Consider the following 13,792-nt stretch of genomic DNA (forward strand, 5'->3'; position numbering starts at 1 on the left):
TTATTTAAATAAATTTATTTATTTACAAAAAGTCAGAAAATATAATCATTTCTTTAACATGAGATAATATTTGTTTTGCTTTGGTCTGTATGTAAAATCCATTTGTACCATCAACCTAAATCAAAACATTATAGTTACTTTAACTTAGAATCTCAAATAACAAAATAACAGCCAAATAAATAGTTAACAGGGGACATTGCTTCCTTATTTGATGAAATGATTTTTACTGCAGCTATGTCAGTTGCATACAATCAATATCAGCCCATTAATATGCGCATTTAGTATTTATAAGGAATGACCTGAAATCTAGAGGGTTGGTTGTCTGTAACATTAGTCATAATAATCCTTATATAAAAGTAACATGATGTCTATCTGTGTTTCTGTTTGTCTCTGTGTATCTAAGGATATTGCAAATTCTGCTGAACCCATATGGTTCTCCTTTAGAGGTTAACTTATCATAGGTCCTGGTAAGGTTTATAACTATTTTTGGGAGGATACCGCCACCTTCCCAAGAAAAATCATCCCTAGAAAAAATGACATCACCCTTAAAAAAATTTTAACTTTTCATTTTAAAATTAAAATTGAAAGTAGAAGAGGGTTGACCCCCCATCCCCTACTAAAGTACTACCATCCCCGCTAGTATTTCTACAGTAAGTATAATTTTAAAAAAAAACAGTAACCTGTCCACACATGCACAAAATACATTCTTCCAGTTGTAAAGATATCTCTTCTAGCTTCTTCTTTAATTCTTTCAATGATATTATTTGCTCCTAAACATATTGTAAACAAAGATGACAAAGCTCTGAAATGATAAGGTGAACAAACATTAATGCTTGTAAAGTGTCGTATTTGAATAAGCAGAATATAAATGTAAACAAATTTGTAAAGTAAATGTTTTGCAAAACTGATAAATAAAGAATACTGTTTAAGGACATAAGTACATTCTTGGACTTTAATATAGAGATGCTTCACTTATAACATTGAAATTTGTTGTTCAAGGAATCATTATTCCAAAAATGAGATAAATAGAATAATTATATCACATAGTAAAAATCAACATTTTTTATACTGACATACAGAGATTCTGGTAACGATAAAAAAGCTGCTGAGCTTCCTAAATCCGCGGAAAGCAGTTTATAATATGATGCGATATATCTATAATAAAAAGTAGAATGATGTCTGTCCGTCCGTCTGTCTGTCCGTCCGTCCCTTAAGATCTCGGTAACCACTGAACCGATCGGATTCTACTCTTCACGGAATATACCTACTGGTCCTGTGGTGGTTTTAGGCTATTTTCTTGGGGGGTGGGACACCCCCAACCCCCCAAAAAATAAAAAAAAATCCCCCCTTATTTTTTTAATAATTATTTTAAATTTTTGGGGGCATCTCCAGAGGTAATTATTTTGTTTTCTTTAATTACCACTTGGGGCAAAGCCCCTAGAGGCTAGTGGCGAAGTAACTATTATAAAGCACTTTTAAAGTAATTTAATCTAAACCCAGAACCACTTCATTATGCAATCTACATTTTCCTGGATAGTTTGTCTATAGTAGTCCATAAGTGTACAGATTTACTGTACATTGTTTCTATTTGTTAAAGCAATGCATATGATAAAAGAAAAAAGATTCTGTTTAAAATAAAATGCATATTTATCAATCAAAAACTATATTTTTTGATTTTTTACTGGTCCACTTCATTATGCAAATCCAAAGAAAATCAATGGAAAAACATTTATTTTGCAATTTTCTCCTCCTGTAAAGATTGATCCTGATAAAATAACAATTTTTTAAGGAATTTATGCATTGATTATTATGAAAAACAGTATAATGTAGAAATTAATGAATTTTCTAAATAAGAAATATTAGAAAAAAAGAAATTCAACCTTTATCACTATAGGGGACAACTTCGGACCTCCAGTCTAAAGGATGTAGCTAAATACATGTTAAAGACAAAAATTACCCTCAAAAGCATGCAAAAATGTTTTTTAATGTATTAAAAAAATTAACTTTAAAATCTTGATTTTAAGGATGATGACCTTTCAGATGCTCCTGGTGATGGTGATGGTGAGCAAATGTTATCTAAGTACATGACCATTACAACAACTTGTCTATTAACCTATGTACCATTTTTTGTAGTCATAGCAGCATCCAGTGGAGCCTCCCGACACAAAATATAACCATCATCTAAAATCTACAATATTTACCTTATGAATAAGAGTAATTTAAATTGCAATTTTTTTCTATTTTAATACTGATTGGCTTGAGGCTGCTATGACTACAAAAATTGGACCATAGTTCAATATATAAGTTGTCATCATGGGCATGCACTCTGATAACATTTGGCTCACCATCACCACCAGTAGGAGCACCTTAAAGGCCATCCTCCTCAAAATCAAGATTTTAAAATGGAATTTTTTAACACATAAAAAAAACATTTTTGTATACTTTTGAGGGTAATTTATATCTTTAACATGTATTTAGCTTCATCCATAAAACTGGGGTTCAGCATCTGTACTCTAAAGTGATAAGGATCGAATTTCTTTTTTTCAAATATTTCTTATTTATAGAAATCATTAATTTCTACCTTATACTGTTTTTCATAATAATTAATGCATAAATTCCTTTAAAAAATGTTATTTTATCAGGATCAATCTTTAAAGGAGGAGAAAATTGCAAAATAAACCTTTTTCCATTGATTTTCTTTGGATTTGCATAATGAAGTGGATCAGTAAAAAATCAAAAAATATAGTTTTTGATCGATACATAAGCATTTTACTCTAAACAGAATCTTTTTCTTTTGTCATATGTGTTGCTTTAACAAATAGAAACAATGTACTGTATAGCTGTACACTTATGGACTACCATAGACAAAATATCCAGGAAAATGTAAATTGCATAATGAAGTGGTTCGGGGTTTAATTTCTTCAAACTTGATCTTTAATTCTTTATAGATAGTTTTATTTTTCTAATTAAAATAGTTAATATACCGCTAAAATCATCTTTATAACTCATACCTGAAACTCAACTTGTGTAAGCAGAAAATTAGAATATGCTTGTTCATAAATTATTCTTCCTCTAACATCAGATAATCCAGGAAACTGTTTGTTGAAAACATACAGCACATCACAACAAAGATCAACCTGAAATTATTTAATATCTCTAAAAATGTAGCTTTTTAAGATAAGGGTCATTTGGTCTTTGAGTTTATCTAGACATGTTAGAATTGTCCTATCAATTGCAATCTTCGCATGATAATTCCTATAACAGTTAGATACGATTTAGGAAGCATAGCAAATCTATAATCGACAAAAAAAATTATATGATATAATTATCCTTACATACATACTGTGATAAAATCCTAAAAAAGTCCTTTAACTGTAAATTTGTTTTACGTAGTTTGCAACAAATTTATGTACAATTTTATAATTTTTCCAAATTATTGTTCTGACACTCTACAAGAGCTATTGTTTGTTTCTCTTTCCTTCTGATTTTTGATCTTCGCTTTTATGAATGTTTTCATCCTTGATATGTATATTTTAGAAAAATATAGACTTCTACCTTTCTTTGTAATTCTTTTTTGTTTTTCAGGTTTTGGTAGGAATTTATTAGTTGCACCTAATGAATAAAATCTTACACATTGTCTTTGGAATTTGAATGATACGTATAAAAGTATTTCAAATATTTTCCAGTTTGTCTTTGAAAACAATTAATATTCGTTTTATTAGAACAGAGGTGGATTCTTAAAAATATTAGGATCGCTAAATCGGCCGTGAAGGTCGCCAGATCACCAAAATTGTTTTTGTAAAAAATCCTCCGAAATCATATAGAAAATCTACAAAAATTAAATAAAATCTACCTCAGATGCTCAGTCAAACTGAAAAATTAAATATTGCAACGTATTACAGACAATTTTCCACAAGTATATAAATGGAAATCAATAAATAAATACCAGTTTTGTTTCCCCGGAGGGGTTTAAATCTTAGTACCTTTGCTTTTATCATTATACTGTGGTTTGAATGTAGCTGAGTTTCATAAATTTCCATAAAATCTAAAAAGTAATATTAAATTTAGAAGTATAAATGTTAAAGAGATCATGAAGCAAAAAAAATATTTTTTAAATTTTTTATATACTTTTCTCGTATTCATTCAAAACCGATTAATATCCAGTGGATTAGAACAGGTTCTCAGCCATACTAAAAAATTATGTCTAGCATTGTATTATATCCAGTTTTCTAAGAATATAAAAATGTACAATTATAAGATTGAAACCAGCATTTTTAGCCCTGAGATGCTAAAGGCACTGGCTAAAAAACTGGTTTTAATCTTATTTTTGACATTTTTATATCCGCAGAAAGCTGTTTATAATACGATGCGAGAAATATCTATTCATTACCTTCTAAATGCTGGGTAGTTTTTGACATATCCAAGAAAACATTATTTATAGCTATCTCTTTTTCTTCTATTTCATTAAATGTCTTCTTCTAAAAATTCAATAAAAAAAGATATAATGTTTTTATACAATGTCTGAACTTTTTAAAAGTATTTTTTGTTTTGAAAATTATTTCAAAGTTAACCTTTAAACACTTCTTACAGATCCAATCAGCTTGAGAATTATTATTTTCAGGTAAAACATGTCCAAGGCATCCTTCACCACAGAGGTGGGTATCAAAGTTTGTCCTATTATCTGTTACATCTTCACACCTATGATATAATCATAATTCAGTTTATTCAAAATCAATTTACCATCATTAAGAAATGTATAAGTATAGGGGTATAATACATGCTCAACGTGGCCCAAGTGGTGGAGATCCTTTTTGACTACTAGCAAATTTCATTTTGTTCTTTTGTAGGAACTTGGAACTTGGTTCTTTTGCATTAATTCATCATACAAACTTTCCCGATTTTGTATAATTTTTGAGGAACACGACTCCAGTGACGTCATATTTTTCTTTCCCGAAAGAGGGAAGGGGGAAGAAAATCTCTTCAAAAGAGATGGGGAAACCCTTTTTTTCTTCCCCCCTTCCCTTTTTTTTCTTTCTTTCTTCCCTTTTTCGGGAAAGAAAAATATGACGTAACTGGAGTCGTGTTCCTCAAAAATTATACAAAATCGGGAAAGTTTGTATATCCTCATGTTAAAGCAGTGCAATTTCTGTTTGTTTCTCTATTTTTATTTCAAATTTAAACAATTACCTATCACATAAACATTCAAAGAACCAGTTATTGATAAAATCTTGTTTTCTCTGTAATCTTCCACTATACAGGGATGAATAGGATATTGTCAACTCCTCTCCCTTAACAAAATTAGGTTATTTTTTAGTATTTAAGCTTCTTTATAACTTCCTTAGTGTTTTTGTTATTATCTAGATAGATTATCTTATATGAATTATAATCTGACAACTGATTATTTACTATTAAAATTTTGTCCATCCATAATTCGATGTTGGAATGAGAATTCCATGTAGGAAATGCTATAAGAGATAGGCTCCTGGAAAAAAACTTATAAAGTTTCCTGTTAAGAGCAATGATCAAATATTGTCAAAATTACAACTGAATTTGTCTGTCTGTCCATCCTTAATATTTTGTCACATTTAAAATTCCTGGTTACCTTTTTAATCTTGCGCATTGCTCTAACAGTCAATGAATAATCAGGATGATGAATTGTGATACAATTTGGACTACAATCATTGTTAAGGAATGCCATCAGTGAACTAGATAAGGAACAGTTGTTTCACAGCAAAGTTTTAAAATTTTAATCCTGAAATAATTATTTATTGCATCATAAACAGTTTTCCGCGGATATAAAAATGAACTGTTATAAGATTAAAACCAATTTGTTTAGCCCCAAGATGACAAAGGCATGGGCTAGAAAATTTGGTTTCAATCTTATGATTTTACATTTTTACATTCATAGAAAACTGGATATAATATGATGCTATACATAATTTTGAAGTATGGAGGAAAACCGGATTTAATCCACCGGATATTAATCGGGGGATTCAAAGCGATACTTTAAAAAAAAATTCCAACTTTTCTTTATATTAACAACTCTACCTGGCATAAATAACTCTGGAGGAACCTATCTCAGAATCTTCCAACATTTCTTCTCCAGGAATTATGCCTAACTTGAGATATTGACTTTATTTTTAAGATTTTAAAGTAATTTTTTTTTCTAAATTGCCAGGTAGAGAGGGGACATTGAGTTGTTCATTACAATAGTTCCAAAAGATTTATAATAACGTTTTCTTATACGTTGGCTTAACAACTTTGGGGACTTTTTATTATTTTTTTTATTATTTCATTAAGTTTAGAGTCCAAACGTTTTAACAACTAATTGTAATCTACAGAATAGGTTATTTTGTGTATAATCATTGATGATGTACATCAATTTATTAACCATTGTCTTATCCCTTTAAATCCCTGAGTTTTGCTTTTGAATGTATGACTTCAAATTAGAAAAGATATAAAAATAGTTCTTCATACAAAGTGAAACAAAAACAAATCAATATCTTTCCTATAGCACTTAGATTACAGGCATTTGTCCTTGCTACACCAACACATCTAAAAATGATAAAAAAGTTTATGCACAGTTCAAAATGATTGAAATAGAGGTATTCAACATATATTAAAGTAAAAGAATAGATGGGACACGAGCTATATGTAACTACAGACAGGGTGGGGACCCTATGTCTTTGATATCAGCGTCGAAAATGCAAATCCCTACAAAAGAACAGAAAGCAACTTAATAGCAGACAAAAAGGGTGCCCAAATAGTTGTCTGGATTACACATCTATACATATACATTTATTCATCATATTGAAAATATGCAGATAAAATCCATTAATTTTAAATGTAACCTTTGGATCATTTCTGATGTCCATTCAGTTTTCTTGAGCTTTTCATGAATAGGTTTGACAACAAATTCTTCAGTCCTTGCCCAGTTCTCTTTCTCTGCTTCTCTTTCCTAGTAAAGTTGGGAAATTAGGTAACTTTTACAAAGTGTCTCAAAAATCAGCCATGTGACGTCATAAAAATGAGGGTGATGAGAGGAGAAGTGGGAAAGAAAATCCCTAAAATGAGATGGATAATCCCTTATTTTTATGACGTTACATGGCTGATTTTTGAGATACTTTGTAAAATGTGCAAGGCTATTATCTTAAATTATCTCAATTAAAAGTAACATGATCTGTGTCTGTTTGTCTGTACTGAAGAATCTTGCTGAACCGATATGGTTCTCCTTTATAATTTTGCTTCTTATAAGTAATGTGAAGGTTTATTTCTTTTTAAGGGAGGATACTACCTCCCACTCAAGAGAAATCACCCCTAGAAAAGAAATATTCCACATCCAAATTTTTAATCACTTATTTTTTTCTTTAAAACTGAAATTGAATGTTTGGGGTGGGTAAACTCCCATTTCACCACCTCAAGTGCCCATAGTACAGTATGACTCTCGAAAAAGTATTTTTTAGCATCTGCAGCCCACATTTATCAATAAAATAATAAAAGATGCATATGTACTATTTTTTACATCAATTAACAGCCGAGATTTTTAGAGCCAAAGTTTGGAAAAAGTGCTTGAGAAACTGGATATTGCTAAATATTTCTTAGTTTTTTATTAGTATATTACTTTTTTTTCAACCAGTTAAAAAACAAATAAGAAAGAAGAGCAAGTTTACAATTGATACATTATTATATTAAAAAATGTTAGTTTTACATATAAAAAATTACTTTTCAAAATTTCATCAAATGCATAAATATGGGAAATATGGGCTGCAGATCCTAAAAAAATACTTTTTTGAGAGTCAATCTGTATTATATGAACTTAGCCGCTTATAAATATTAAAGTAACCTGTTTGTGGTCCATGAGAAACTCAAACCTAAAAATATGGAAACATATTAAAAACATACATATGAATTTTTTTTTTCTTCATATCTAAGTGCAAATGATAATTATCCAAATAATATGTGTATTAGCATTTATGATTTATGATTAGATTATTTTATTGTAAAATTTAAAAATGGTGGAAAAAATAGATTTAAATTGTATTTTGGTATTATGTACAATATGTAAAAAAATAAAAATAAAACACTCTTTCAAGATATTTGTCTTACGTTGAATGCCTTGATAGTTGATCCTCTAGTTGGGTCAACATTCTAATAGGCATTAGAATTTGATACTCAGATACATGCTCAAACTAATCAATAATACAAATATATAAAAAAGTTAAGAACTTTAGTTTAGTTTTCTTTTATCATGCAATAATCAAGTTTATCTACTTTTGAATTTAAGATTAAAATTATATTTATTAAGATCGACAAACCCCAAACTGTCCCAGTTTTGAGCAAGACGATTCCTGTGACGTCATATAAAAAGGGAAGGGAGGAAGAAAATCTCTTCCCTTTTCTCCCATCTCTTTTGAAGAGATTTTCTTCCCCCCTTCCCTTTTTCTTTCCCGAAACGTATATGACGTAACTGGAATCGTCTTGCTCAAAACTGGGACAGTTTGGGGTTTGTTAAATACAAAGAGTATATTCGAAGTAGCTTACAGTGCCTAATAAAAAATGACGTAAAACAATACAAATGACCAATTGTAAGCCAGTATACATTTTGATTGAACCATAGTAAAATATATACTGGCTTATCATTGGTCATTTGTATTGTATGACGGCATTTTTATTAGGCACTATATAAGCTGCTTCTGTACATACTAGTAATTTTTTATTTGTAACTGAACTATTTTTTATTAGAAATGTCCCGTGTACATGCATTATTTCAACTCCATTTTATCAAATTTTATCAGTGTTTGTTAAAGTAATATTAAAATCCCTTTTTCATGGCCATCTTAATTAGAATAACTAGATTAATTTAGTTTTGTAACCTGAGCACTTGCTTCTTGGTATATTTTACATTCAGCTTGATGTCGTCTTCCAGAACAACATTTCTGAAATAAAAACTTTTATTTAATGGAAATCCTTGACTTTGATTACTTATGTGAATGATTTCTTTAAATTTAATTTAGGTAATTAAACGGTTTTTCAAATCTCAAAGTTTAATATATTTAACTATTCAGTTAATTTGCAATATCCTATTTTTTATATTAAAAAATTTTAAACAAATTCTAAAAAAAGTAAAAAATTATCTGTTTGTACCAAAGGATCTTTCCAACTTATTTAAAATGTAGTTTCTTATAGGTAATTGAAGTTTATAACTATTTAAGGAAAAGGTACCACCATTCCCCCAAAGAAAAAAATTAAACCCCTGAGGAAAAATATATTTTTTTATCTTTTTTCAAAATAAAATCGGCTTAATACCAGCTGAGTATCCACGGGGATATTTAGCTACTATTGGGGTCATTTTAAGATACTCAGCTACCATTGGGAAAATGTGTGGATATTCAACTATCATTGAGGGAAAAAAAGTTTTTAAAAAATTATTTTAGTTAGCTTTTCTGTTAATCTATACATGTTAGAATTGTCCTATCGATTTAATACAAAAGGTACGATTTAGGAAGCGTAGCAACTCTATAAAAGAAAGTCTGTAGTTCAATTTTAAACATGTTGCTTTTTAACCTTTTTAACAATTTTTAGTAGCGAAGCTACTCTATAATTCACTTTGTCTGTCAGTCAGTCCGTCAGTCCGTCAGTCAGTCAGTCCGTAACGCTATGGGGGAAATGGGATTTACTCAGCTCCTATAAAAGATAGAATTCTGAAATTTTTTGACAACATTCCCATCATTAAGGAGCACAATTAACTATAAAACATCACTGGCGGTCGGACGGCTTTTAGCAGGTTTTAGGCTATTTTTAGATTTCCCACATTTTCCCCCATATCTTTGGTGTTTATGGTCCGATTTTCAAAATTCTTTCAGTTAAAGATATCAAAATTAAATTTTCCGTCATTTGGAGAAAACAACAATAACGGTCAGACTGCCTTTTTGCAGGTTTTTAGCTATTTTTACATTTTCCACCATATCTTTGGTATTTATGAACCGATTTTCAAAATTTTTTCAGTTATAGATATCAAAATTAAATTTCCCGTCGTTTGAAGAAAACAACTATGAAGGTCAGACTGCCTTTTTGCAGGTTTTTGGCTATTTTATATTTTTTTACATTTTCCCCCATATCTTTAGTGTTTTTAGTCCAATTTTCAAATTTTTTTCAGTTAAAGATGTTAAAATTAAATTTCCCGTCGTTTGAAGAAAACAACAATAATGGTCAGACTGCCTTTTTGCAGGGTTTTGGCTATTTTCAAATTTTTTACATTTTTCCCCATATCTTTGGTGTTTATGATCCGATTTTCAAAATATCTGTTTTAGATATCAAAATTAAATTTCCCGTTGTTTGAAGAAAACAACCATGACGGTCATTCCCATCCACGAAATTTTGTGCTTCGCTACTTATGGATGTTGTCATCCTTGTTTTAATATAATGTAATAAATGAAAGCAAAGTTTTTCTACATTTCTAGGAAATTATATCAACTCTAAAAAATCGTGGCTTTAGGGGAACACAGTAATAGTATCTGACTGATTATGACGTAACAAAAAAATTAGCCAATGAGAGGCCACTATAAATTTTACCATTGGTCAATAACGGCCTCTCATTGGCTAATTTTTTTTTGTTACGTCATAATCAGTCAAGTTTTCAAAAAAAAAATATTAGATTATTAGCCCTGTAGATTGATCATTTTAAAAAGCGAAGCTTTTTTATAATAAGGGTCTGTGCAGCATCTGTCCGTCTGTCGATTTCAAACTTGGCATTCTGATTCCTGTAAAGCACATTACAAAAAACGTAATTACCAATATATCAAATTGATTATTGTATGCCCAATTACGCTTTTAATGATTTTGTCATCCTTGTTTTAAAGTGCAAGGTGCAATAAGTGGGTGGAGATTTTCCGTCTTCTTTGTACAACTTAAATTCAAGACAAAACATACATTTATATCTAAATGGTATTTATTATTTTTAAGTTTGAGGATATTTACTTTATGGAATACTGATTCTTATTACGATAAGGTACAATGTTATTACAATATCTCAATAATAAAGTCCTAAAAATGTCAGTATGTCCTTAAACAGTTGCATATACTTCAGCAGTTTTGCAACAAATTTACTATAATTGCAATAATTTTATGTAGACTTATGCATTATTATCCTGTTAATGTTAGTTTGCCCTTTCATTTAAGAGCTTCGCTTTTTTCAATATTTGGTTCCTAAATCTGTATTAAAGTTAAATGATAGGTGTGAATTGAATGCATTAATGTGCTTTATTGTCATGGGAATCAGCATTATGAAAGGATATAATAAAAATAACAATAGGAAACTATTGTGGATATTCAACTACCATAGGGGAAAAGTTTGGATATTCAACTACTCTTATGCGTGGATACTCAGCTACTATTGGGGAATTTGTGGTTATCAGCTGGTATTGATCCATAAAATCAAATCTTGGGGGGGGGGGTCGACTATCCATCCTCCTCCACACACACACATTAAGTGCCCCTAGAGCTCGCTGGAAACAAAATAACACAATTTTAACAATGAATTGAATCGTAGCAGTGCCACATAAAACTACCTGACTACACATGGGAAATCCGCATTTACATGTGACTGTTGGAATATTTTCTAATAATTTGAAGCATTGCAGACAAACAGGCTTTGTGTCCTGGATTTAAACTATTGTAAACATACTAAAGACTCAGATTTTGTGTATAGGAATAGTTCATTCATTTATAGAGAAACTATCTTTTTACTCCAGTAAAAGCAAAAATAAGACAGATAAAATTACCTAAATTGAATTTAAGGCCTAGATATTTGCCTTAAAAATTGCGGTGGGAGGTTTAGTGATTGACAATTTGAATCAAACATATTCAGTCGATAGTTAGATTAAGGTGTCGGCTGCCGAGTCATTCTTAGATTTAAATGATATATGTTTTTAAATAAATTTTCCTGAACAGGCGCTAGACCAAATGGATCATCGTGCAGTATTATTTCCTGAAAACAAATAATTAAATAAACATATTGATATTAGATTTGCTTAGTTTCATAAAACGCCATTATTAAGTCAAACATACAATAAATATCAATATAGTCTGAAGTAGACAATTATGCATTTTTAAAATAACCAAAATGTTGTTTTTTTAAATGAAAATGAAGTTTAACTAATCAAATATATTTTTAAATTCTTGCACAAAAAAAGGTCTCACCATGGGTTGAATATCTCTTACAGCTACAAGTTTTCTTTCTGATTCATCCATATACTCTAGCCTATTTACCAGGGAGTAAGGGAGGGGACAATGGATCGAATATTCAATTTTTAGGAGTCTCAGACTTTGGGGACTGGCTTAAAGGGAATGTGCAAGAATTTAGCAGTTTCTGACTGAGTTTGGGGACTTGCGCATAGAATGCCGCTACTCGTTATGTATGTTTTGAATATTGCAGACGGGGAGAAGGGATAAGGGAAGTGGGGGGAAGGGAAATAAACACTCATTGTGTTAGTTTGGAATGTAGCAGACGGGGAGAAGGGAGAAGGGAAGTGGGGGGAAGGGAAATAAACACTCGTTGTGTTAGTTTGGAATGTAGCAGACGGGGAGAAGGAAGAAGGGAAGTGGGGGGAAGGGAAATAAACACTCGTTGTGTTAGTTTGGAATGTAGCAGACGGGGGGGAGAAGGGAGAAGGGAGGTGGGGGCAAGGGGCAAGGGAAATAAACAGAATAAAAAGGGGCAGTCATATTCTTGCTAGCAGCTGGCCGGGTCCAATAATCTTTTAATATAAAAATCGCACCAAAAAACCTCAATATATTTCATCAAAAACAAGTTGTGATTTCACTTTACATGACGCTATGGAAATCTATTATTCAATTAACAATCCCTTTATAATTTCCTACAAATTTATTGGATTAAACTGGATTTCATGCCCTTTCTTTGATAACTCTTATATTGAATTAATTGCCCATTGTCCCCTCCCTTACTCCCTGCCTATTTACACAAACAGTAAAAAATATCATTTCACAGAATGATTAAATGTGTTTAGCAAAAAAAATGAGATGATCAATAGAAAGTTTGGTAATAATTTTTTTAGGCGAAGAAATGGATTTATCATAAATCTTACACCAGATTATCATGTACTCTAATAAAGTGAAACTTGTAGCTAGCTACAGGATTTACGCTTTTCCCATCCCCTCTGCTCCTACTTGATAAACGACCATTATCTGATGTTTGTTTATGTTAGCAATCTAAACTGACGATACTTTACCCTGTCAAAATATCCACGTATATTTAACATGCATTGGTGCAGCTTTAACCAAGGCTCGGCAGCCAAAACTGCACTGATTACGGATGCCAAAGTCAGCCTAACATATTTACTATATAAATTGTATGTGCACCTTATTGGCAGACACATATCATCATATGTATGGATGGAACAATGTTTCTTGCAGGTGTAAACAGATTTACAAGACGGGCACAGGTCACAATCGTCACTGTGACAGAGGAAACAGTTACCAATACTTGTTTGTGGCATTTTATTATCTATTTAATTCAAATATAATTGGTAGAAATAAATATATCCAGCCTTACTTTAATTTTATCAAAAGTGTTCCCTAATCAATAAAGTAAACATATTTTTAAAAGTGAAGCTTTTCTATAATTAGGGTCGGTCCGTCCGTCCGTATCGGTTTTTTTCCGTTAAATTAGGCATATTATAATTGCCCTATAGATTTCAAACTTTGCATGGTGATTCCTGTAGTGCATAAAGTGTGGCAACTCTATAATCAATACCAGAATGTCCGTACGTCCATA

General features: G+C 30.8%; 1 protein-coding gene across 2 annotated transcripts; it reads right to left on the reverse strand.

Moving 5' to 3' along the window:
* On the reverse strand, positions 1-13,545 carry LOC145314590 (SET domain-containing protein SmydA-8-like). Of its 2 annotated transcripts, XM_080154573.1 has the most exons (19): positions 13,378-13,545; positions 12,199-12,259; positions 11,940-11,986; positions 11,568-11,655; positions 8,874-8,936; positions 8,107-8,189; positions 7,844-7,871; positions 6,852-6,958; positions 6,508-6,555; positions 6,049-6,114; positions 5,603-5,705; positions 5,188-5,288; positions 4,572-4,698; positions 4,391-4,478; positions 3,984-4,045; positions 3,556-3,612; positions 3,012-3,137; positions 681-770; positions 1-115 (listed from the first exon to the last, which is right to left on the reverse strand). In XM_080154573.1, exons 1-19 carry the CDS (start codon positions 13,512-13,514, stop codon positions 23-25), a joined length of 1,575 nt encoding a protein of 524 aa, XP_080010699.1. In that variant the 5' UTR covers positions 13,515-13,545; the 3' UTR covers positions 1-22. The 2 variants fall into 2 exon arrangements, with proteins under 2 accessions (XP_080010699.1, XP_080010700.1); XM_080154574.1 differs by lacking the exon at positions 3,556-3,612.
* Between the last annotated feature and the right edge of the window lie 247 nt (positions 13,546-13,792).

This window comes from Acartia tonsa, chromosome 3 (genome assembly GCF_053477335.1).
Source record: "Acartia tonsa isolate MP-2025a chromosome 3, ASM5347733v1, whole genome shotgun sequence".
In the NCBI taxonomy this organism is placed as follows: Eukaryota; Metazoa; Arthropoda; class Copepoda; order Calanoida; family Acartiidae; genus Acartia; species Acartia tonsa.